This window comes from Fusarium venenatum, assembly GCF_020744135.1.
Source record: "Fusarium venenatum strain MPI-CAGE-CH-0201 chromosome Unknown EDB82scaffold_3, whole genome shotgun sequence".
Classification (NCBI taxonomy): Eukaryota; Fungi; Ascomycota; class Sordariomycetes; order Hypocreales; family Nectriaceae; genus Fusarium; species Fusarium venenatum.
In genome coordinates, this window is record NW_027072131.1 from 7743937 (window position 1) to 7767376 (window position 23440).

Genomic DNA, 23440 nt, shown 5'->3' on the forward strand with positions numbered 1-23440 from the left:
TAATTGAACTTCCATAGCTAAATAGTGATATTAATACCCACTGTCTGACCTGCCCTCCATAGTGTAAAGGTTATTATCCCCATTAATTACAATAAGAACTTTTAGTTCTCTGCGTAAACGTTGGTTCGGTAAGGCATGCTACCTGGAGGTAGAGACCATGTTGTTTGACGAGTCATCTGATCGCCCAAACCCACGCACGGCTTTTCCACGGCCACCCAGCTCCTCCAGCGGTATCTCTACCCCGCAACATGAACCCCCTAAGAAGTTAGCGTCTCGGAAGCAATCTTATCAACTGCCATTCCCCATCGGAACTTCCATCGAAACCCACCTCATCTTCTTATCTATACTTTCTTCACACTTCTCAATCACATATCGACTCACCTTACAATGCCACGGCCAATTGTCCCAGCCCATCAACGACAGAGAGCAGCAGAAGCATGTAATCTCTGTCGCGAAACCAAGAAACGATGTAGTGGCTCCGCGCCTTGTACCCAATGCGTGAGGCGAGGGCTAGAATCGCAATGTTTTATCACGTATGCGCCAAGGGGATCAAGAACCAGAGCAAGGGCAGAGAGAGCTGCTGCTGCTGCTGCCGCCAATTCAGTTACGAGCACGGGTCGAACAAGCTCAGTATCAAATCAGAGCGTGCAGCAGAATTTAGAGACGGAAGAGAATTACAGACCGCTTTCACCATCTCATTCACAACAGGATGATGACAAGGATAGCCAGGCTGATGCATCATCTGCTACGAATCCACCACGGATGCTATTGAATTCACGCGGTGAGAGAGGTAAGACTCTCATGTCATTTGATTGACGATCGCTCATCAGACATCCAGTTTACGTCGGAGGCGCTGCATCGATATCGTTCTTACAAATTGTTCGCAATCTCGTTTCTCAACAAATCGGACCCTCGGCTTTCTCTCATAATGAGAAGAGTGATACCATGCTTGAGATTGAATCACCAACCGCCACGACACACGACCATGAAATTCCACAATTAAGTCTAAGTCAAAGGAATGGATACTCAAATATCTTTGATGATGTGGTATGTCAGCGAAAAAGATCTTCATAGCCTATACTTACACCCTCAGACCGAAGGATTAATTCACATTTTCGACGATGACATAATGGGAATGCAACTCAAAATGCTACCCGAAGACAACCCTTATCCAATTACACCTCAAAGACAAGTCACTTTGGATTTGGTATTCGCAATCGGTGCACAATGCGAATCTCTCCAGAGCTCCAAGACAATAGGACAAGCTTACTTCCGCAAAGCCCGTAGCCAAGCCTTTGTAGGATTTCTCGAAGATCCGGATCTCGAAATGGTCCGGATATTTCTGCTCATGGCGTTTTACATGCTTGGTGAATGTCGAAGAAACGCAGCATTTATGTACCTCGGCGTAGCAGCAAAAGCGGCTCTTGCGCTGGGGTTGCATAGCCGGGAATCATATGGAGAGAAGCCAGACGAGAAAGATCAAGTAAAGTAAGTTCATAAAAAACCAGAGATAGAAGTACTGCTAACGATCAGACTACGCGTTTGGTTGAGCGTATGTATCCTTGATAAACTCGTCAACTCCCTTCTTGGCCGCCCATCCGCTTCAGCCCAGATCCGATCGGATAGCAAACTTGACGACGTCGCCCAACCAGGAGACCGAATAACCGAACGTTTAATGGCTGCAAATAAAGTATCATCCATAATAAACGACATAACCGATACGCTATACGACCAGAAGAAAGTCACAATCCCGATAGTGGAACAGTTCCTCCAGGATATTGAGCGTTGGAAACGAGACCTTATTGTATTCGTGGATGTACCGACAATAGCAAGGATACCGGAAGGAACTATTGCTAAAGTACATGTCTCGTGTTTATACTATTTGGCCATCATGTTGGTTTCAAGGCCGTTCCTGGTATCGACTCTTACAACGAAGCCTGTTGCCAAAGGAGCACACTCACAGTTGGCAGCAGCTTGTCTTGACGCTGCAATGTATTTGTCACAAACATGCGTCGAGGCACTAGATGCAGGGCTGTTACAGGGAAACATGTGTATTATGAAGTAAGTCGCCCCCCCCTGGATTGATGGACTATTATTAATTTGCACAGGGCTCTCGTCTTTGCCTCTGGATTAATCCTCGGTCTCGAAATCTTCGCAAAGCATCCCGCCGAACCAGACACAATCAACGCATTTCAAGGAGCAAAACGAGTCCTGAAGCACTTGTCAACCCAAAGTCCCCAAGCAGCGCACTATCTCGACATTCTCGCAACACTTTCAGGTGCTATTGACAAGCGTCGCTCGTCGGAATCATCCACTGGTAGAAGCCGTTACGTGTCAAAACTTTTCAGTTTAAATTCACCTGGTTCACGGGAGGAACCTATGCTGAGTGATGGGTTTCGGTTTGCGGATGTTCAGAATGGAGCTCAAGCTGGGGTGGTTGATGATGCGATGCAGGATTGGGTCTTTCAAGAGCCAGAGGGTGGTGATTTTAGTTTGGATTGGGAGAGTTTGAACGTTTCTTTGTGGGATACCTACCCGTTTCTATCATGATAATGTAGCGATCTATGTACTCAAATTGTATCATCAATCCTGCCTTCTCATTTTCACCGAAAAGCTGTCGTAGTATTCACTGTCATGTTCTGAATGGAGATTCCTTCGCTTCCCTGTATCAGTCCCCCTCAACACCCTGTAATCTACACAACCCACTGTAATTACTATAGTAAGCGGCTATAGTGCTGTAAGCCACTGATACAGTTGGTGGTGCATTACCCGACGCTAGCGGATAGCATTCCGCATCCGCAAATGGAGTCCACATCCGTTATCTGACAACTTTACTTCCGAACTTCCGTCACTCAACAGCCGCAAGCGGTTGATGATGTCGATAGTGGTTGCAGGGCGGATATGCACTGGATAGCCAGTAATTATACTTTGATAACCGTTCAATCATGAGAAGCTAAATAGTGATGGTTGCTCAGCTCGAGATATCAATTCATATCTTCAATCAACTCATTAATACACACCATCTACATCTACATCTCAAGACTTAATCCCCAGTCTTCAAGTTCATTCCTCTTATACACAATTCATCATGATCAAGGATACTCCCACAATGCCCAACTGGAAGCGCCTCTCAGTAGCCGTCGTTGGAGGTGGTATTGGTGGCATGTCTGTCGCCATCGCCCTTCGCCGCGCCGGCCACTCAGTCACAATCTACGAACGCTCCGACTTTGCAGGTGAAGTCGGTGCCTCCGTATCCTGCGCTGCAAACGGAACTCGCTGGCTTCACGAGTGGGATGTCGACGTCGCAAAGGGTGACCCCGTCGTTCTCAAGAAGCTCATTAACCGCGACTGGAAGACTGGTGAACCCGTCAGTGTCTATGATTTGGACGACTATGAGAAGCGATGGGGTTTCGTGTACAACATGTTTCATCGACAGTACATGCACGCTATGCTCCAGGATACTGCTATAAGCGAGGAGGGTGAGGGTGAGCCTGTGAAGCTTTTGGTTAAGCACAAGTGCTCCTCTATCGATATTCCCAACGGTACTATTACCTTCGAGAATGGAGTTACTGCCAAGCATGACTTGATTGTTGGTGCTGATGGTATTGGTTCTGTTGTTCGAGGTATCTTGGGTATTCACCCTGAGAAGAAGCCCTCCGACCAGAGCTGTCTCCACTGCAACGTCACCACCGAAGAGGCCGTCAAGGCCGGTCTTGTCGATTACTCTCAGAACAGCGCTCTTGAGTACTGGGGCGGTCAAGAAGGCAAGTGGGATAAGATTGTCCTGTCTCCTTGCAACGGCGGCAAGCTTCTCTCATACTACTGCTTCTTCCCCCGCGAGCAAGGCGATTACACCACACAAGCATGGGGTTCCGACAGTCTTCCTGTTGAAGATCTTCTAAAACCCTACCCTCAACTCGATAGCCAAGTTCTCGGCCATCTCGCCATCGGAAAGGAGATTCAGCCCTGGAGACTCTGGGTTCACCAACCTTATCCTTATATCCACAAGGGCAATGTCTGTCTCTTGGGTGACGCAGGTCATCCTATGATGCCTCATCAGTCGCAAGGTGCATGCATGGCCATTGAAGATGCCGCAGCTATTGGTATTCTCTTCAGCAAGCGATACTTTAACGGCGACGTTGCTCAAGCTCTTTCAGTTTACGAGAAGGTCCGTCTACCACGTGCTACACGTGTTCAGGCTGCTGCTGCCAAGGCTGCATACAACATCAATGAGAGAATTGGATTCTCGGTGAACAAGGATGTTTCAACATACAAGGTTGAGAATGAGAAGGAGGTTTTGACTATTGAGGAGATGAACACGTAAGTTTCTGCCGTCCAATTATCAGAGAGGTCCATGCTAACTATTGCAGATATGATATGTATAAGGATATTGAGGAGAAGTTGGCCAAGGAGAAGGGTGATAAGTACGATGGGTTCATTAACGGTTTGCCTGTTGGGTTAGTCCTGCCTAATGGTGTCACTATCGGGGCATAAAATAGTTTATATGGTTTAGTTTGGCGTGATATCCGTTTGCTGCTTTTAATACAAGAATGTTCACAATTAAATTTTGGATGCTTAATCTTCTCTGGTCTCCCTTGAAAGTGCTTTGTCTAATTGTCCCAGTATCCTGTGTCTCTCATTTCTAGTCCATATCAACTATATGTCTGTTGATTGATAGTCATATCAGTAAAGATCTCCAATGAACCTTTCTGACATCACATAGTATCGCGTAATTATTAAGATTCGTAAGAGACTAGTAGTAAATACTTTCTGTGGAGCGCACATCAATGCGAATCTAGGAACTGACAATTACCTGATTTGGAGACTTGTAGTTTACTTGCATATGAAATCTAGTGTTCAATTAAATCAATGAGTTTCTATTCATACTGATGAACTATCTAATATCTATGTTTTTACTTTTTGTAAGCTGCAGCAGCACCAGTATCCTGTATAAATTAGCATTGTATCATCAGAATGTCTGTACTGTAAACTCACCAGATAAACCTGATAGAACTTGAGCCGATACTTTCCGTCATTAGCCTTTTCCAATTCCATCCTCCCCGCCCACTCAATCTCTGCCGAAGCACCACTCTTCAGCTGCAAAGCCACCGTACCATTCAGCATGACCTTGTCTGAACCTGAGCCGAAAGGAAACACTTTATCGAGGGTGTGTTTGCGCGATGAAACAGCATCCCACATTCCTTCTCTAAGAGTTGTGATTTCTCACAAGTATTAGTATTTGGCGGATGTACCGGAGAGAGGGGAATTACCTGCGTGACCTGAAGCTTTCTTTGATGCGACTACGAATGTTGCATCAGGCGTAAACATGTCGACATACTTTTCGGTCTCGCCGGGAGTGTCGGAAACACTGTAGAAAGATTGAATGAATTGGATAATGTGCGGTTGAACCGACTCATCCGAGGGTCTTTGAATTGAGTATTGCTGTTCCATATTGACGATATCTGAATGTGTTTGTTGATGCGAATTCTTCTGGATTGAGATCAACCATGTACTCAATTCTGTTGTTCTTGATATCCACATCCAACCCTGCTTCCGACATCCGATAGTGGCTTCGGATCGATTATCGGTGGTTGGGAGTTCCGAGATACTACGGTACATTCCTATTTACTGTATCCACTGACGCTACAGTGCTGTAATGCCGATCATACCCCAGATTAAGAGATCGGCCCGCGGGGAACTTGTCGAGGTTTCAGGGCGTTGGTGCTTTATCCGCCAGGTATCTTTGCGGGGGTGCATTACCCGTGGATAACTAAGTATTACAAACAGAGTAACTTGTGATGTATCAATGCATAGTTGAATGAGAATATATATGCCCTTATTCCTCTACAGAAATAACATCTCTCATCTAAACAACACACAACACATAACACTTACACTCAACTATCACACAAGATGCACGGAAAAGTTGCCCTTGAAGAAGCCTTTAACCTCCCTCGATTCGAGGAGAAGATTCGATGGTGGGCAGGTCTCTTCGCTGTCGACCCCGACAAGCACACCAAGGAGATGGTCGATATCACAAACCAGCGCATCAAGTACATGGATGAGCATGGTGTTGGCTACACACTTCTCTCATACACTGCTCCCGGTGTTCAAGATATCTGGGACCCCAAGGAGGCCCAGGCTCTAGCAGTCGAGGTCAACGATTATGTCGCAGCGGCTATCAAGCCTCACCCTGATCGCTTCGGTGCCATGGCGTAAGTTTATCTCTTACCAGTTTAATAAAGTGCGATGACTAACTGAAGCAGCACTCTGTCTATGCACGACCCTCAAGAGGCAGCTGATGAACTACGAAGAGTCATTACAAAGTACGGTTTCAAGGGTATCCTCGTCAATGACACCCAAAGAGCTGGTGAAGATGGCGATGATATGATCTTCTACGACGGCCCAGAGTGGGACGTTTTCTGGTCAACAGTTACAGAACTCGACGTCCCGTTTTATCTACACCCCCGAAACCCAACAGGTTCCATCCACGAGAAGCTCTGGGCCAAGCGAAGCTGGCTCATCGGACCTCCTTTGAGTTTCGCTCAGGGTGTAAGTCTTCACGCCCTGGGAATGGTCACAAACGGTGTTTTCGACAGACACCCCAAGCTACAAGTTATCCTGGGTCATTTGGGAGAGCACATTCCCTTTGATATGTGGCGTATCAACCATTGGTTCGAGGATGTCAAGAAGCCGCTCGGTCTATCTTGCAAATTGACCATCCGGGAGTACTTTGCGCGCAACCTGTGGATCACCACTAGTGGAAATTTTTCCACATCAACACTTCAGTTCTGTATGGGAGAGGTTGGGGCTGATCGAATCTTGTTCTCGATCGATTATCCCTTCGAGTCGTTCACGGATGCTTGTACATGGTACGATGCTTTGGCGATTAATGATATTGATAAGAGAAAGATTGGAAAGGATAATGCAAAGAAGCTGTTCAAGCTTCCTCAGTATTACCAGAGCGAGGATTAGGGATAATAGCATTTATAGATTATAAAATGGTTTAGTTTTGTGCAAGCGTATTTGCGAACAAGTCAATGGACAGGAGATCTTGAAGTGCAATTATTACTTTTGGTATGAATGAAATGTCTAATCGCTTCGTGTATTCTAAGAAACCAAACCAAACTCCGTCATGTATCAATAATAGTCAAAACACTTCTCACTTTGCTTTCAAGACCTCTCATCTCTAGTCTCCATCATATCACTCGGCAACAAAGCCGTAGTTATAACACAACCCAACATGACACCGCCAGCCAAGTAAAGCACGCTATTGATGTCACCTTGTCCATTTTCACCAGTTCGACCGTACAAATGCTGCGCGATCAACGGACTGACGATACCAAACAATCGTCCCCAGAATCCTGCAAGACCGCAGGCGGTGCCGCGGATAGGAGCAGGGAAAGCTTCAGGTGTCCATCCATATAGTACGGCGTTAAACATGGATTGGAAGAAATATTCCATAGTGAAGAGTCCTTCATTCTTGGCTCGTGTATCCACTGTTGAGAATAGGATGATGGAGATACCCATTAGAGCAGATGATAAAACCATTGTCCATTTGCGACCGACAGCAGGGACACGATATAAGGTCGCGCCAAGAAGAACTCCTACAATACCTGGAGCGTAGGTGTAGATGTAGGCGGCGTATGTTGACTTGAGACTGACAGACGCAGCACCGTTCTTGAGAGCGAGAATGCTTGGAAGGTAAAAGCCTGGGGAGTTAGTAAATGGTCTTGAGATGGTTGGATTAACTTACCAGCAACAGTGAAACCCCAGTAGTCCATGATGTACGTCAACCACACCAGAATGGTCAACCGAGTCATCTTGGCAGAAGAAAACAACATCTTGTAGCGGTACAACTCCAACTTGGCCTTCTTCGACCACTTCAAGTTAAGCTGTTTCTTGCCGGCCCCAAGAGCAGGAGTTGCGCTGTCACCACTTCCAAGAGAACTCTCATCACTCTGAAGCGACTCGAACATCTCAACAGTAAGACCACACTCCTTCTTGTTAATCTCAGCCATGTGCTGCAGGGTGTTGATAGCTTCTTCGTCGCGACCACGGTAGATGAGATACTTTGGTGTCTCGCGGAAGTTAAAGATAAAGAAGCGAAGGATAAAGATGAAGAGAGTGATTCCACCAATCGTGAACAAAAGGTATCTCCAGCCCATGTTATCACCCTTAGAACAACAGCTCTGGCCGGCTGATGCATTGTTGCATGATATGAGAGGGTCTGGTTCGGAGAAGTTAGGCGAGCAGGCGTAGACGGGGATGAAGCCAAAGGCGATGGCACTGCAGATGACAACTCCGATGGGTTGAAAGACGGAGAGACAAGCTAGAAGGAATCGTTTGTTCTACAATCGTCAGCAAAGAACTATAACTGAGGCGGTAACATACCTGGGGAATAAACTCAAGAGTAATTGTGGTGTCAATGGGAATATTTCCACCAACGCCAAACCCGACAAATGCAGTCAGTACCAAAAATGTGTTGTAGTTATTGGACGCGCCGAGACAGAGTCCAAAAATGGAAGAGAACAGACACGTCAAGTTAAATGCCCATCGGCGACCTGGGAGTATCAGCAGAGGTCCATGTACAAGGAATAGCAATCTTCAGGTAGAGGACCGTCAAGTTTTCGTACCAATGATATCCGCCAGAAATCCCCAAACAAAAGCACCAGCTGTGAGTCCAGCGTTAAAACTGGTAGAGATATTTCCGGACTCATTATCCCCGAATCCCATCTCTTGCTGCAGAGGACCTAACACAAGACCGAAGGCTTGTGCCCAGAGGAGATCCAAGAGGTATCCGAAACCGCACAGGGACCAGATGTACCATTGGTACTTGCCCATACCCTGACGATCGATCTCGCGGTTGATGAGGACGCATTTCTTCTCGTAGAGGGTGAGACCTTCGAGGCCATGGAGGAAGTTACTGCGGCCGCGTTCATTCTCGACTTGTTCGTTTGGTACGATGTCGTCTGGGAATTTAGTTGAATCCGACATTTTCACGGCTTGTGTGAAAGATGATTGTGTAACGGTAGCAATGGAATGTCAAGACGCGGGGAATCAGCTCAACTAGGGTCCTAATTAAACACCGATCTACAATCTTTTATCTCACTTGGTTACACACTCTAATCGAATCATTTAAGAGACAATGAAAATGGTTGATGTCATGGGTTACTGGTTCGGGGTGGACGAGACATGGTTTGGTTGGGGTGTGATTGGTTCGGAGCATGTTCCACGAGACATCCATGTCAGCAAACAAATGCACATTTATCTTTCTGGTCTGTTTGTCGCGTTAGGCCTGTTGTAGAGATCACGGGTAGACGGGAGGGTTGGATCTGGTTGTTTTCGGGCTAGTCCGAGACGAAGGCGTCATGAAGTTGGAATAAGAGACATGTACGGATCAGTAGTTATTGTGTTGTTAAACTTGACCTAAGCGCCCAAGGCGCTCCCGGTCATCTTTCCAGACTTGTTAATATTGAATAACCGCGAATTAAATACAGAGATATCACTTTATAGATCGTGAAGGATAGATCCGTCGGCATCTCCACCTATCGGAGGCTGAGAAATGCGCGGTAATCGCCACGCCTAAATATGGACAACCCGAAACTAGATCCAACATGAACCTAGAATTTACCAAATAGTCACGTCATTAACTCATGTCAGTTAATATCGTCATGGGTTTTTTTTTTATCAACTCTCTACGTTGACAGAAACTTGCTTTTCCATTCACGAAATGTTCACGACATTGTCAAGTTGTTACCTAATAAAATGTCAGAACGAAACTATATCCGCTGAGATGCTGATGGAGTTGAGAAGATTCTGCCCAATAAACAAGAAGAAGTTCCAGAGACAGTGAAGAAGATCAATGAGATCTAAAGACGCTTCTATAAAAAGAAGGACATTACTTCGGAGGTACTCATTCTCGGACGCAGGGAGTTGTCAAGGGCACACTCTATGTGTCTGATGATCTACTTTCCCACTTGAAGCAAACAGAACTCTTTCCTCAACCTAGAGAGTTTCCCGCTATCTACAGATAAAGCTCTAAACCAAGTGGGAAACTGTTGATAAGCAACCTGATGGTGGCTTACATGAATGGCTGCAGGACTTCTATCAGAACAACGAGGCAGAGTATCTCTTCCAAGCATAACTTCTGGAGAATCTCGAAGAACAACCTGTTGAATACGACGGTACAGAATAAGACTCTACCAAGTATCCATAGCAAACTGTCGGAGAGCTGCTTTTTCCAAAGCAAGAGAGTTGGAATGAGGAGAGAAATAGGCTCTGGGTCGATCCCTTACGGGTTGATCCATGGCACGGGCTTGTGAGCTTTCAGCCTCTGGGAAGCCCGAACAGACTACGACTTATCTGTAAGTTTTAATGAACCGAGAAGAAGGCAAGCTGACGATGATAGTGTATCCTGCTAGTAGTTCGTTCCGAAGGGAGATAAACAAGAAGGAGGAGATTAATACAAAGGACAATAGTGAGATTCCAGGGTATTAGTGCCGTGGGATATATATTTGGCTATCTGGTGATTGGATGCATATATGTGTCTTTTCTTATTGTTGGGTGAATATTCAGTAAACGAGATAATGTTTGCATGCGTTAACTTCGCTTATCGCTAGAATGAAAACATGGTTGAAGCTCGTCAATTATTTGTTAATATATTAATTTTATTCTCAGAGAGACTTTAGAGACACCTAACCCGCCTTATAAGTAATAACTGTTTCATTTATTGTACGTTACTGCGGTTATTTTACCGATAAGGTTGCTCTGCTGTACACTTTATGTTAAGACTAAAACATTTTGAATAAGGGCTGAATCCTGCTACCTTTTAATTTTCATAGCAACAGGAAAGGTAATAATAGTCATCCTAACCTAGACACAATATAGACGTTTTTCCCAAGAAGATAGTATGATTCCTACTCCTCAGCGGTGAAGTAAATCTGTACAAGCCACCCAGATACAAATCGATCATCCACCCTAGATCGATTGAAAATCTGGAAATAAGATTAGCTCACTACCAAGATCGGTGCTAAAACCAAGCTCTAATCTCAATTCGGAACATGCCACTAGTCTACAAGAGTCATTGACGTCAGTAGCTCAAGTCAAGCCCGTCATGACTTTTATTTTATAAAACCAGTCCAAAGCCAAGAGATATTATTTACTAGGCTCAATGACAAAATATTCTATGACTCTGTTCTTTGATTAAGCTATTCATGTCACAGACTTACAATACCGATATTGAGCACGATAGCGCTGCACTTATGGCTCAGAACGGAGAGACAAAAGCTAATAATGGCCGAAAGCGCGTCCTTGTTGTAGGGGCAGGTGCAGCTGGGTATGTTCTTTACTATCATCATGTCTTCTTGTACTAACAGGAACAGAATGTCTACAGCTCACCATCTATCAGAGCATCCGGATAAATTTGACGTGACTCTCATCGATGCAGTTGATTACTGTGGAGGTCAAGCATTCTCTATTCCCATTGACAAAGAACGGCATGGCGCGTCTTGGTGCAATCAGGGTGTTCAGGGAGGTTCTTATATCTTCCATCACACTGTCACCATGTTCAATCGTCAGGGCTACCAGGCGGATCCTTGTGAACTTCACGTGTCTTTCGGAAAAGACGAAACGTTTTGGAACAATGTGTTTCCTACCGAGCTGCTCGTTCGCCATCAAAAGGAAGTCCGTCGTTTGACAACTCTTCTGAAGGTCATGCGATGGTTCGAAATCTTCTTCGCTCTGCTTCCGCTGAGGCTAGTGTTTAAACTTTTCATGTTTTCTGAAGAGTTTACGAACACTATCGCCCTTCCTATGACGGCCTTGTTCCTTGGCACTGGAAACGAGACACCACGGGTCCCTGCTATCATGTTTGAGAGGCTTTGTACTTCGCCAACCTACGGAATGTGGTATCCTTCCGACAAGAACACTGTTGTCAGCAACAAACCCCCAATGATTGTGTTCCCCAAGTTCTCGGAATTCTATGAGACTTGGCGCAAGGATCTTGTCTCTCGTGGTGTCACTGTCCGATTATCAACCGAATTGACTGAGATTGTCCAACGAAACAAACACGGTGTTGTTGTCAAGCTCAAGCCTAGAACTCCGATGCCCGATCACCACAACCCAGCAGGAGGAGATCCTAATGCACCTGTCGGAGAAGAAAAGTACGATGAACTTGTTCTCTGCTGTCTTGCAGACACATCGAAGCGCGTCCTCGGCAAGACGGCAACCTGGAAGGAGAAAAAGGTCCTCGGTTCAGCCAAGTTTAGTGACGATATCACCATCACCCACAACGACGCTGATTACATGAAGAAGCATTACGAGAACTTTTACCGTGATGACCTTGCTGTCGCCAACGTCAACGGCACCGACCAGACAGCGCGCCTGAACTTTGCAAAGACTGAGTATCGACCCATGTACTACATCAAGATGTATCCCCAGGACAAGTCTAAGCTGGAGATGTGCTTTGACTGCACAAACTACCAAAGCCAGTTCCCAGAGAAGGTTCCCTTCGAACAGCATGTTTTCCAGACGATCTATCTCAACAAAGACCGTGATGGAAAGTTATGGTCAGACAGTGAGATTGCCGAGGATAAGATCATTCGAAAGGATTTGTGGCATCAGCTATGCCACAGCTACACACACTACCTCTTTGTCGTCCCTTGGATGATGTTTCTCAACGCCAAGAATCACACTCGTTTTGCAGCATCATGGACTCTCGTCAATGCTCATGAAGTTGCCGTCATGTCAGGTATCGCAGCTGCTGTTGACCTAGGAGCTATGTACCCCGAGGATCTAGAGAATGACAAGTTTGCTTTCCTTTGCTTCAGACTTTACTACCTCCTCACATACGGAAAGTGGTATAGACGAAACTTTACTTCCAAGAAGTATGTGAAGGAACATGGAGAGACGCAAGCTGCTAAGGACGGTAAGAGTTGGGCTACTGGGCTTTATGGAAGTGTTTACAAGGGACCTGGTGTTTCGGAGATTGAGAGGAGTGCTTGGAGGCAGGAGATTAAGCAGGGCTCTAGCACTGGTAATCTGGCTTAGGATGGCGAAATATGAGCGACAGAGGCTGCTTCATGTAACGTTTATCTGTAAGATACGGTAATTGCGGCTGATTGAGAAGTGTGTTTATTTTAGTCTAGATTTGCGCACTATTGGTTGCGAGTTGCCTTGTTTCCATACCAGTTGTAGACTACTCTAAACCTTGACAGGGGTTTAATGGTCGTTAGGTTTTGTGATATTTGAAGTAGGTCTATGTTTAATATTTATTTAATGGCTAGGCTTTCGATCGGGTGCTATTTAACTTGCATACTGAGAATCAATTATTGCAATTATTGCATGCCTATCCAATCCAATATTTGGCTCGATTTAATAATTATTTTTGCAGTTATCTTTCTCTAGCCGCCATAACTACAGGTGTGAGTGCCTTGGCGTAGTACTATCGTCTCAATAGCCTAAACCACTGCAAGCCACCAGACTCCTATTCGTCCCACGTCATTGAGGCTTGAACATGCGGCAGACTTTAGTGGTTGCCTCTTTTCGTGCCGAAAAGCCTTATCAATCTTGACAGGGGTCTTGGGCCGCCTTGCTCGCCCTGCATATATTTGGGATATCCAACGATTTCCTCTAACTCTTATTCCGCTTATTTCTCCCTAATTCTGTGTAATTAGTCAATATCGAAAGTATGAACTCGTCAATGTCGCCAACGTGGCGTTTCCTCTACGTCACCATCATCATATATACAACGTCCGCACTCGCTCGCTTCATCGACTATCCTCTTCCAACCAATATCCAGGGCGTTCACGAGTCGATACCCGCCCCAACCACACGAGGTTTCCATCTCGAAGCACGATCGGACGATGGCGCACCGGAATACACGATAACATACGCATCTGATTCAGTCTGTGGCTATCTCTCTGGTTCAGTACAGATACCCATCACTTGCGAGAATAAGAACAGATGTCTGTGGGAACTTGAATCGTTCAAGTTTATCGCCTGTGAGCTGGATGGGGAGACAACCGGTATTGCTCGGACTAAATGTCTGGCAAGAGATGAAGCTCTTGACCCAAATTTATGCGATGATGTATGCGTGAGTAACACGTATAATCTACAATGGTATGTTCTCCCTACTGCACAACTGTCTCGCTGTGTAGTTACTGACTTCCTCCCAGTACTAACGATACAGCACCCTACTGTCGTACTTATGCCTACCCCCGGGGAGTTCACGATTATCGTTGCGCGTCCACGCCTGCTACGAGAGTTTCTAGTGTGGATTTTACCTACGATGGACAGAAGTTCCCAGATCTGGATGTATCCACAGTCACGGGTGTTGATCGGCCTCGCACATCAGCCTCAAGTTCAACCGCCTCAACCACATCCGAAGCATAGTCAGCATCGACGACCACTACAAAGGCAGAGCCGGATGCAAATGAGAAGGGCCTGTCGGCCGGTGCCATAGGTGGTATCGTAGTTGGTGCAATATTTGGCATCATTTTTGCGGGCGCTGGTATCTGGTACTATCGGACACACCCCAGAAGGACCCAGGCTAATACCGGTCTTTCTGAATCGCATCCTCCGGGAGGCAAGACGGGTCAAACTGTTGTGAATCAGCGACCAGTTCCGGCAGAAGATGGGATAGAGGTTGTCGAAGAGATATCCACAAGTACATAAGATCTCAGTAGAACATCCCTGTTAATAGCACGTCGGTATTAAGGAAACTTGTCCTCTCAGTTATGTCTCAAGTATCAAGATGCCGATATTCATCACTATAGATTTGTATACTTTTCTTACACGATGATGGCTCCTACTGCTAGCTTTTCCCTGTTAGGGTTATTAGATAGTCAACTGGGGCTCTGTAGTGAACTAACATTCAAGACCTGTAATTACAGCATGATAGTGGAACCAACCCCACATTGAATTACATATAAACATAACGCATTATGTTGAAGCATCAAACATGTCGACTGTAGTACTATTTGCCAAGGATCCTGTCAACGGGCGAACACTTTATAAATATGTGTGAGTCCCACACACATCTCCATCATCAGTATCATCATCATATTTCATTATCTACTATATGACCCAACTCGACAATACAACGATAATGACGGCACCAGACAACGCTTCGCAACCTGTATTGGTTGATCCTGAATACAGAGTCTTCAAGGAGATGGTCGATCTCCAGATGCAGCAGCTCGGCCCACCCCCAATGGATACTGTCTCGGACATCCGCAACGCCACGGACGGTATGCTTGCAATGGTCGCCTCCACCGTTCAGTATCCAGATGGTATGCAAGAAAGCGTCCATTTTGCACCTTCTTCATTGCCATCTTCCAGCGCAGCGCATCGCATCCCAATTACACGTTACATCCCCAACGCCACGGCTTCTGCTGCTGGACCTCAGCGGGCCATCATCTACATACACGGGGGTGGTCTAATTGCTGGCAGTGTCAATGCTTTCAGACCATGGGCCGCCGAGTTGGCAGAGCGCTCAGGAACGCAAGTCTTCTCTGTGGAATACCGCCTGGCGCCCGAGTTTTCCATTGCTCCACCGTGTTCGAAGGGCGAGTCACCCGCACCCTTTGCAGTCCACGACGTTTTAGACGCTCTATCTTGGTTGCAGTCTTCCGATACATCGTCCGAGTTGGGCATCGACCCAGCTAGAATTCTCCTCTCTGGGAACAGTGCAGGTGGGGCAATTGCTGCCGGCGTAGCCCTCTTGGAACGAGACCGCAAACGAAGGGGAGAAAGAGGAGATCTTCCACCTATTACAGGTATCCTTTTGAACTATCCCATGCTGGATGATAGGACAACGGCAGCGGAAGGCGCTGCCGAAAATGAGTGGCATGTGTTCACGGACAAGGTGAACCAGATTGGATGGCAAGCGTATACCGGGTTTGAACTGCGTAAGTCATTGCCAGCGCTCTTTCTCTCTTGATCTTCAATGCTAATGACACGAACCAGATGAACGAGATGACCTCAAAGTATCGCGATATACCAGCCCTGCCCGATGTGACGACGTAAGTGGGATGCCACCTACACTGATCGATGTCCCAGCTCTGGACCTGCTGAAGAGTGAAGGAATTGCCTTTGCCACTCGTCTTGCTGGGGCCAATGTCGCCGTTCAACTGAACGTTTACCCCGGCATTGCTCACGGATTTGATGGACAGATACCGGAACACCGTCTATCAAAGTTAATGAAGTTTAACAACGAACAGTTCACTCAAAGAATGTAATGGATGATAATGAAACGTCAGTATAATAGCCTGTTCTATTCAGTATTATAGACCTGCTTTATAACCACTGATTTCATTTACTTTTCTTCCTTTATAGGTTTAACCTAAGTAATTAGGAGTATGATACCTATTGCAATTTAAATTCATTATCGTTTTTCTTACATATCTATTCAAATACAAGCTCAAATCTTTTCAACTTCCTTCCAAGATATAATAAGGTATTTAATAATTGGGTACTATGTACTCAAGCCTAAGAATATACGCAGTGACTGATAGGGCAATAACTGAACTCTATAGTAAGGGTAACAGAAGAATGTTCCGAACTGTATCCATAGTAGCTGTTTCTTCCTACTATGAACTATTGCAGTACTGTATTGATTTAAAAATCGTAGGGCCTTGACGCAGGTAGTCCTCCGCTTTCTGTTAGGATTGAGCATGTCATGACGAATGAATTTGAGAACATCCACCATTATTGTCGAACATTGTCTGTCCCGTGACATGGAAATCAGTTTCCTAATCCACTGCATTAAGTCAGTTACCTTTCGCTCCATTCAACTGTCAAAAGTGGTTATCGCTTGGGTATCTTACATTTTTGACGCTGACCTTGAGTTTTGGTACCTCTTGAAAGTGTTTCGGACTTTTTGAAATTGACTGTCGGCTTTCCACAACATGAGAAGCATCGCTTTTGATCTTAGGGTTACGCGGTCGAAGCCTTTTAGATCTAACTTTAGGCCTACGTCGACGACCTTTACGGCGTGGTGTTGTGGTCTTCTCAATATGTTTCAAAAAAAAGTTGTCCTCATTCCATTGTGCCGTATCCTCAGTGGCACCGGAAAATGATAGTTCTCTTTTACGTTCTTGTTGATACTCCTGGCGTGCATTCCCATCAAGAATGACCCAAGTCATCAACTCCGAGAATACGCAACCTAAAGCCCAGACATCAACCTTTTTAGACATGAAATAGCCGATGTCATGTTCTGGAGACCGGTACGTTTGAGAGGCCGCGTATGCAGAATTGCGATTCATCATGGTTCTGGAACCGCGTCTGTGGAATGTGATCAAGCCGAAATCAGCGATCTTGAGATTCCCAACACGACAATGGGCTGTCTCTTGGCTGAAGTGCAAGATATTGGCAGGCTTTATATCCCCATGTATCCCGAAGTCCTTACATTGGCTAATTTGGTTTCCATCTTGACTTGTGTTTGAGTGCTTGATACGCGTGTCGTGAATTGTGCCAAGTGCTTGAATCAAACCCCAACATTGTATGGCGATCCAACGCGCAAATTCATTGTCTGTCAAGTAGTAGGCTTTGAGAAAATACGTCTTGGGCTTACTCATCAAATCTTCTAGGCTTCCGCCTTCAGCCCACGGGAATAGTAACATGAAGTTGTCACTGGGTGCGATCTCTAGTGTCGCGCACAATTCAACCAGGTGAGGTCCGGGTCTCATTTTGTGGAAAGCCGAAATCTCCTGTTGGAAGAACTTGTAGTCATCATCATGACAGGTTCTTATCATAGACTTGAGGGCAAATGTCTCGTATTGTGTCTGCCGACCTAGTCAGAATTGTACTAGGAAAGAAATAACATTGAACCTATGAAGGAGTGATGATCTTGATGCATCTTGACTTTCTCGACAACTCCAAATCCACCACTGGTATCTTGCTGGCCGATATACGTCCAAGGAATGACTGTTCCCAAATTATATCGAAAGTTGAGGGCTTTGCGATTCTCCTTGTCCCAGTCCAGGAATGGAACATGCACCCACCACTGTTTGGTGTAAAATTCCCGCATCATCTCTGCATCTCGTGGATACTTCAAGAACTCTACAAGAATTAAGCGATCCGGTTGGCGATACCATAGCTGTGTGTGTCTTTTGTTGAAGGTGAATGGCAAGTTATCATCAGTGATTCCTGCATTTATGAAGTCTGGCAGAAACTTGACCTGGTTGATCAACACAAGTGCTGCGAAGATCTCTTGGGCGAGCTTCTCGCCCACATAGGTAGCATAAGATTCTGCATCGTACTCATTGTACTCAAAGGCAATGAGTTGATCGCGTACAGCAGATTCGTTGCAAATGGCCTTCAGATCCCCATTCGGTAGGAAATGTTTCTCATCGTTGCGCTTATCGAAATGTAATGCACGGTTAAGAAGTTCCTTGAAACGTGCTTTGGGGTTTTCCTGGAGGTCATTGATGGCATGCGGCCGCTTAGGGTGATCATCAACCCCTGAGTCTGGCAACTCTGCGAGCACTTTGACGTCTGTCTTTATTTCTCCGACGTACACTTCTTCCATAGTCATAGACTATGGAAATCTCACTGTTGACGTTAGTAACCACATATGGCCTTTGAGAATCGGTCGATGAGGCTGAGGTTAGAGGGTAGATGGGCAAGTTTCTTTCATAATTGTTACCGTCATCATTCGACTGTGTACCATATGTAAGTATGATGACTCACAAGAGCGGGCCATAGAATGAGATCGTTGGACTTGGAATAGCCTGCCTTACCGGTTGGGAGTCGAAGGTGTCTGGTGTCATGTTTGCAGCTTTCCGATTTGTTGGAAAAAATGCCTCTCATTGATGCTTTGCACAAAGAGCCCCGATACAGTATTTCACAGCTGGAAAAGGAGGTATTATACTTAGTGTTTCCCCCAACAACTACATCATGTGATGAAGCCCATCTGATATAGATGAGTTGTATTAAATTCCCATCAGAGGAAGGGAGCAAGTCGTCTAAGTCAGGTTGATGGCCTTATTGAGACAGTAATCTCTTTTGTCTTTTCTGAAATCAATGGCATACCGTACATTTCCAACATATACATTGGGCTTAGCTTGCTGTCAAAGAGAGGCATAGGTAAGGTAGGAAGCTTAACCGATATTTAACCTGCGACTAATCTAATTAAATAATCTACAGAATTATAGAAACACTGATAAATCAGCTCTAAGCTATAGAAGGAAGAGATTGCTACGACTGACAGCCAGATGATTGCATTAGCCGGAAACTAAGCCCGACGAATATGGTGCAAATTTACGGTGACTCTGTCTATCTTCCTTGCTCTATTTAATATTTAAAGAAAGGACAGATTACTTGGTCTTAAACCTATAATCTCTCTACATACCTATCAGGGCTGATCTCAGACTGTTCCTGGTGAGACATGCTGCCTATCAATATCGATATTCGATCTGGTCTAGCCTTGTTTTCATTAATTAATGGCGCCACCGTAGGTCAGCCCTTGTCCTGATTGGTATGAATTCCCGTTCCCTATTGCTCATAAACGACATGTTTTCGAGAGGAGGGTCTGAAAGATTGCCACAGGCCAAATTCAAATTCCAATTGGTGTCTTGGCATGCAATCATTATGTTCATGTCCTGGCTAACCGGCAGTACACATGATGCGTAATATTACGCATCAGGCCACATGATGAACCACAAATCGGATTCAGGCTGACGGTAAGTTTTTCGTATATAGTGGGTGCCCCCGCTATCTGTTACAATTCCTTTGACAAAAACATCACATCTTCTCAGGTATCGCCACCACCAAGACAACTGGCCATTGCTTTCAACATGAGAGCACTTTTTCGTCCAAGAGAGTCGTATAGCTGTCGAAGAGAATTAGACGGCACTAATTTGAGTGCTGTCAAGTTGCAAAAGATCTTGAGTCGCCGTTGGAGTAACAGATACACCGTTGAGGTAATATTGCCCAGTCAGTCTTGTATATATTATCTTATTGACTGGCATAGATGCAATCCAACAAACTTACAGTATACACACCCGGTGTGCTCTCTGAACGTGATATTGCCAGCTGTTATCGATGATTTACCTGCTGCGTTGGCAATTACTTTCTGTTGCTGTATAACTTGTACGATCACATGTATCATCAATATGGAATGGCGGATGGAGATGGATATTTTTTATGTCTTGTTACTTTCTTTACGCATTGGAGATCGGTAGAGAATTCTGGGTTAACTAATTTGAGGGCAGAATGCAGGATCAAGGATCGCTAAATTGAAAAGGATCACATTTTAATCATGCATCAACGGTGCTTGACATTCCCATGGTTCCCTACTGACTCAAATGTCGGTATTAAATAACCAACTAGTACAAAGCACCTTCCCAGCACGACTTCTCGGTTTTTCAGTTTAATCGGTTGGTGAATAATGTCTCTTCATATACAACCTGATGTCTCGGATTTGCACCTGAAATGCATGGTTAGTGGCTGCTTCCGTGAAATATTATGGTGGACCAACTTCACTCAACTTTTGAGAGACAAGAACTACCCAATGGTTGTTCGAACGCTACTAATTGTTAGATGGTGTATATGGATGATTTTCATGATGACGCACTTCGACAACCCGAAAGTTACCCGATCCCAAAATGTCACCTAACCGTTCCTCAAGCTTTGTCTTGTTGCCGTAGCCGAACGGAAGGACCTGTGACTCCATGATGCTCCTTTGTAATTTAAATGTTAAGGTCAAAATAAGCTGAAGGATGGTGGTATGTGATAGATCACAGTCGTTCTGCCTTGTCCAGCCCCTTGACATGCTTGCTTTATACCTCATGGTCAGGGATAAACTAGTAGAGCCTCATTTCACAATTGTACCTCAAAGCACCATCATGATAGCCTGCTTTTGTGAGCATTGACCGCTCAAAAGCTGAAGAGTGCTGTGCTTACTTCCACCGGCAATAGTATACGGTGATATAGTCACAAAAGACAACACATGATGCATTGTGTGGGGGCTTTCAGCCATCATTTGACACTGTTAGATCAGGCTACCAATAGATATTAGTTACCAAAGGAGGCTTTCGTGTCTAATGCAGCAATAAGACATGAAGGTGGCGGTGGGAAGTGATATAGCCATCTTTCAAGCCATGTTGTCTCAGATATCAGCGTTCTACTGGCGCATGGTGAAATGTAATTGTAATAAAACGCAACGCCATTCCAGACCGGTCTTGACTGCAGGTAATGAAGGAGTAGCGACTGTCATTGGCCAGGTCTTGGGGGCAAATAAGGCGTCGGACGCTGGTAGGGCGAATTTGGGTGTCTGACGTCCAAAGTTTGGTTTGGCCCTGTTTCACTACTACAAAGTACAATGTAAGGCTGTGATAAGGACGCCTCAGAGTCTCGGATTCACTCTTCATCACATGCCCCTTCCGCTATAAAGTTGGTAGTTAAGGATTGCCGAAGCGATAATTTGGTACCTTGAATTGTATCTAAACAAGATTCATAGCCCTTCATCATGTCCTGGCTCAACAGGCATCCGAATCTGCGCAGCGAAGATTGGCACCTTTTAGATTTCGAGCCACATCCAAATAAGGCATTTACTGTCTCAATAAATGATCAATTATCCCAATCAGAAGATACCAGCATTGGTGATGTTGGATCTACTATTCCCCCACAAACGGCTCGCAAGGTCATTGACAAGGAGTCCGACCTTGAGCAATGGTTAAAATAGGTAACTCACACAAAGTTGAACCATAATACTTTACTGACACATATAGATATCCGATAGTACCTTGACTGGTCAGATAAACAATAAGTCCTCAACTATCAATCTAATATTGGCATCACAAATGTCATCACTTGATCAACTTCCGTTTACGCAAAACTCGTACTCCGATATCATGAGCCAAATGAGGATGCACAGATCCATTGTCCGTGTTATCAATCGCAATGTGCAATGTACCTTTTCAGCCCTTCCTTTCGATTGGTCCTGCGCTGACTCAACTATCACATCAATCGGTATATACTATTCTTGCCATTATCTTCTATTTCGTACTAACCTTGTATAGTTTATAATTGCCGAACAGCAGGCTCTTGGGAAGGCGATATGGCACTTTCTGTTACGTTCTTCCCAGAAACTTTAACAACCAACGCCGTCTGGTACGGCTGTGATATGAAAGAGAATCCTTCATATGGTCACAATTTGACCGGTGCCGACATCATCACTGGCCGTTTAACAAATTTTGAAGGCAGCTGCTTTCACCCATTGACCCTCCCAACCATATTTGCGGAGTTTGAAAGGGAGAGGCATGTTGGCTTGGTCAAGAAATACATGACTCAGTCGGTTCAAAGAGTTCACGACCTCGCACGCCCGAATTTACATGTAAACAATAGGAGTGATACCGAATCACGTCAGCCGTTGGACAAGATGCAATTGATTGATTACGAATCTACTAAGCCAAAAACATTGCTATCTCGTTTTCGATTCTGGTCAAGAACAGAGGGATCTGCTCCTGCAGTAAATATCCGCCTTGGCCAAAACGTCGGCTGTGCGCGTCCATTGATGGCAGAAAGGGACGCTCCAAAGCCAGCTGCTCTTTTGTGGCACAACACTAGCTTTCTGAGTAACGGCCTACGTAATTGGCAAACACAATTACGGAAGATCCTTCAGCATGCCCAGGACCTCGACAATACAAGATTTGGGATTTCGACAGCTGAAAATAGCAGCGAGGTCGAATCCAAACTGTCCAGACTTGGCGGAGTTGGACTCCGGATCAAGACAAGAATACAGGATCTTATTGATGAGTACGACGAATATATACGACAGTGCAGTCACATAACCGAAGGTCTTAGGCTTGCAACACAGCTCGTAAGTGATCAATACTATAAAACACACAAGGCCTAACAGAGTACAGGAACTCAACAATATCGGGCAAAAGGATGCTAGAACAAACCAAGAGATAGCTCGTGAAAATCTCAAGGTGGCTCGAATGACACGCGTAGATAGTAGCTTGATGAGATATATCGCTACACTGGGAATGATATTTCTCCCGGCTACGTTTGTATCAGTGAGTAAAAACCAACACTTAACAGACACTACTGACACATTTTTAGACTTTCTTTTCCATGGACTTTTTCAAGCGGTCCGAAGAAGATAGCAACCAGGAGCAGAATTCTTCTTACTTGTGGGTTTATATCGTGGTTTCATTCGGGCTTACGGTTTTGACAATTTCTATTTTCTACACATGCGTCTTGCGGGCTCCTTCGGTCGAAGTTGATGAGGAATCCACGTGCAGCTTGGACAATATTCCAAATTGAATAACAACTAGTTAGCATTGTATCGGATAGTATCTGTCCTATGAATATAGCTATTCTTTATATTGTTCCTCGCATTAATAATAGCAAGTGCGTGATTTTGAACATGATATGAACTGTCCGTTGCATGTGAGCTAAAGATCATGATCTGAGGCTAATTAAGCTAATA

The 23440-nt window shown here is 45.1% G+C and overlaps 11 protein-coding genes across 11 annotated transcripts; 7 read left to right on the forward strand and 4 right to left on the reverse strand.

The window, feature by feature from the left end:
- The first annotated feature begins 269 nt into the window (after positions 1 to 269).
- Positions 270 to 2660, forward strand: EDB82DRAFT_510461 (uncharacterized protein). The gene is made up of 5 exons (XM_025729163.2): positions 270 to 790; positions 839 to 1047; positions 1094 to 1488; positions 1534 to 2061; positions 2109 to 2660. Exons 1-5 carry the CDS (start codon positions 388 to 390, stop codon positions 2548 to 2550), a joined length of 1977 nt encoding a protein of 658 aa, XP_025583458.1. The 5' UTR covers positions 270 to 387; the 3' UTR covers positions 2551 to 2660.
- A 285-nt stretch (positions 2661 to 2945) lies between these two features.
- Positions 2946 to 4565, forward strand: EDB82DRAFT_510466 (uncharacterized protein). The gene is made up of 2 exons (XM_025729164.2): positions 2946 to 4320; positions 4371 to 4565. Exons 1-2 carry the CDS (start codon positions 3089 to 3091, stop codon positions 4492 to 4494), a joined length of 1356 nt encoding a protein of 451 aa, XP_025583459.1. The 5' UTR covers positions 2946 to 3088; the 3' UTR covers positions 4495 to 4565.
- Positions 4566 to 4856: 291 nt separating this feature from the next.
- Positions 4857 to 5583, reverse strand: EDB82DRAFT_510467 (uncharacterized protein). Its single transcript, XM_025729165.2, has 3 exons — positions 5271 to 5583; positions 4996 to 5222; positions 4857 to 4946 (listed from the first exon to the last, which is right to left on the reverse strand). The coding sequence occupies exons 1-3, from the start codon at positions 5539 to 5541 to the stop codon at positions 4914 to 4916; spliced, it is 531 nt and encodes a 176-aa protein (XP_025583460.2). The 5' UTR covers positions 5542 to 5583; the 3' UTR covers positions 4857 to 4913.
- Positions 5584 to 5813: 230 nt separating this feature from the next.
- Positions 5814 to 7051, forward strand: EDB82DRAFT_568698 (uncharacterized protein). The gene is made up of 2 exons (XM_025729167.2): positions 5814 to 6215; positions 6267 to 7051. The coding sequence occupies exons 1-2, from the start codon at positions 5914 to 5916 to the stop codon at positions 6973 to 6975; spliced, it is 1011 nt and encodes a 336-aa protein (XP_025583461.1). The 5' UTR covers positions 5814 to 5913; the 3' UTR covers positions 6976 to 7051.
- A 1-nt stretch (position 7052) lies between these two features.
- EDB82DRAFT_510476 (major facilitator superfamily domain-containing protein) lies at positions 7053 to 9123 on the reverse strand. Its single transcript, XM_025729168.2, has 4 exons — positions 8637 to 9123; positions 8395 to 8564; positions 7757 to 8351; positions 7053 to 7712 (listed from the first exon to the last, which is right to left on the reverse strand). Exons 1-4 carry the CDS (start codon positions 8995 to 8997, stop codon positions 7174 to 7176), a joined length of 1665 nt encoding a protein of 554 aa, XP_025583462.1. The 5' UTR covers positions 8998 to 9123; the 3' UTR covers positions 7053 to 7173.
- A 2159-nt stretch (positions 9124 to 11282) lies between these two features.
- On the forward strand, positions 11283 to 13300 carry EDB82DRAFT_510480 (uncharacterized protein). Its single transcript, XM_025729169.2, has 2 exons — positions 11283 to 11338; positions 11385 to 13300. The coding sequence occupies exon 2, from the start codon at positions 11386 to 11388 to the stop codon at positions 13048 to 13050; it is 1665 nt and encodes a 554-aa protein (XP_025583463.2). The 5' UTR covers positions 11283 to 11338; position 11385; the 3' UTR covers positions 13051 to 13300.
- Positions 13301 to 13657: 357 nt separating this feature from the next.
- Positions 13658 to 14676, forward strand: EDB82DRAFT_539896 (uncharacterized protein; the record flags this gene model as incomplete). Its single annotated transcript, XM_025729170.2, has 3 exons — positions 13658 to 14121; positions 14178 to 14334; positions 14395 to 14676. The coding sequence occupies exons 1-3, from the start codon at positions 13691 to 13693 to the stop codon at positions 14674 to 14676; spliced, it is 870 nt and encodes a 289-aa protein (XP_025583464.2). The 5' UTR covers positions 13658 to 13690.
- A 433-nt stretch (positions 14677 to 15109) lies between these two features.
- Positions 15110 to 16393, forward strand: EDB82DRAFT_539897 (Alpha/Beta hydrolase protein; the record flags this gene model as incomplete). The annotated part of the gene is made up of 2 exons (XM_025729171.2): positions 15110 to 15911; positions 15970 to 16393. 2 exons carry the CDS (start codon positions 15110 to 15112, stop codon positions 16239 to 16241), a joined length of 1074 nt encoding a protein of 357 aa, XP_025583465.2. The 3' UTR covers positions 16242 to 16393.
- Positions 16394 to 16532: 139 nt separating this feature from the next.
- Positions 16533 to 18773, reverse strand: EDB82DRAFT_560193 (kinase-like domain-containing protein; the record flags this gene model as incomplete). The annotated part of the gene is made up of 6 exons (XM_065609731.1): positions 16533 to 16564; positions 16594 to 16762; positions 16830 to 17794; positions 17833 to 18541; positions 18650 to 18662; positions 18694 to 18773. The coding sequence occupies 6 exons, from the start codon at positions 18771 to 18773 to the stop codon at positions 16533 to 16535; spliced, it is 1968 nt and encodes a 655-aa protein (XP_065464308.1).
- A 1601-nt stretch (positions 18774 to 20374) lies between these two features.
- On the reverse strand, positions 20375 to 20677 carry EDB82DRAFT_528336 (uncharacterized protein; the record flags this gene model as incomplete). Its single annotated transcript, XM_065609186.1, has 3 exons — positions 20375 to 20431; positions 20483 to 20530; positions 20579 to 20677. The coding sequence occupies 3 exons, from the start codon at positions 20675 to 20677 to the stop codon at positions 20375 to 20377; spliced, it is 204 nt and encodes a 67-aa protein (XP_065464309.1).
- Positions 20678 to 21472: 795 nt separating this feature from the next.
- On the forward strand, positions 21473 to 23274 carry EDB82DRAFT_578407 (uncharacterized protein; the record flags this gene model as incomplete). Its single annotated transcript, XM_025729173.1, has 5 exons — positions 21473 to 21646; positions 21735 to 21915; positions 22026 to 22825; positions 22872 to 23024; positions 23071 to 23274. 5 exons carry the CDS (start codon positions 21473 to 21475, stop codon positions 23272 to 23274), a joined length of 1512 nt encoding a protein of 503 aa, XP_025583467.1.
- Positions 23275 to 23440: the final 166 nt, after the last annotated feature.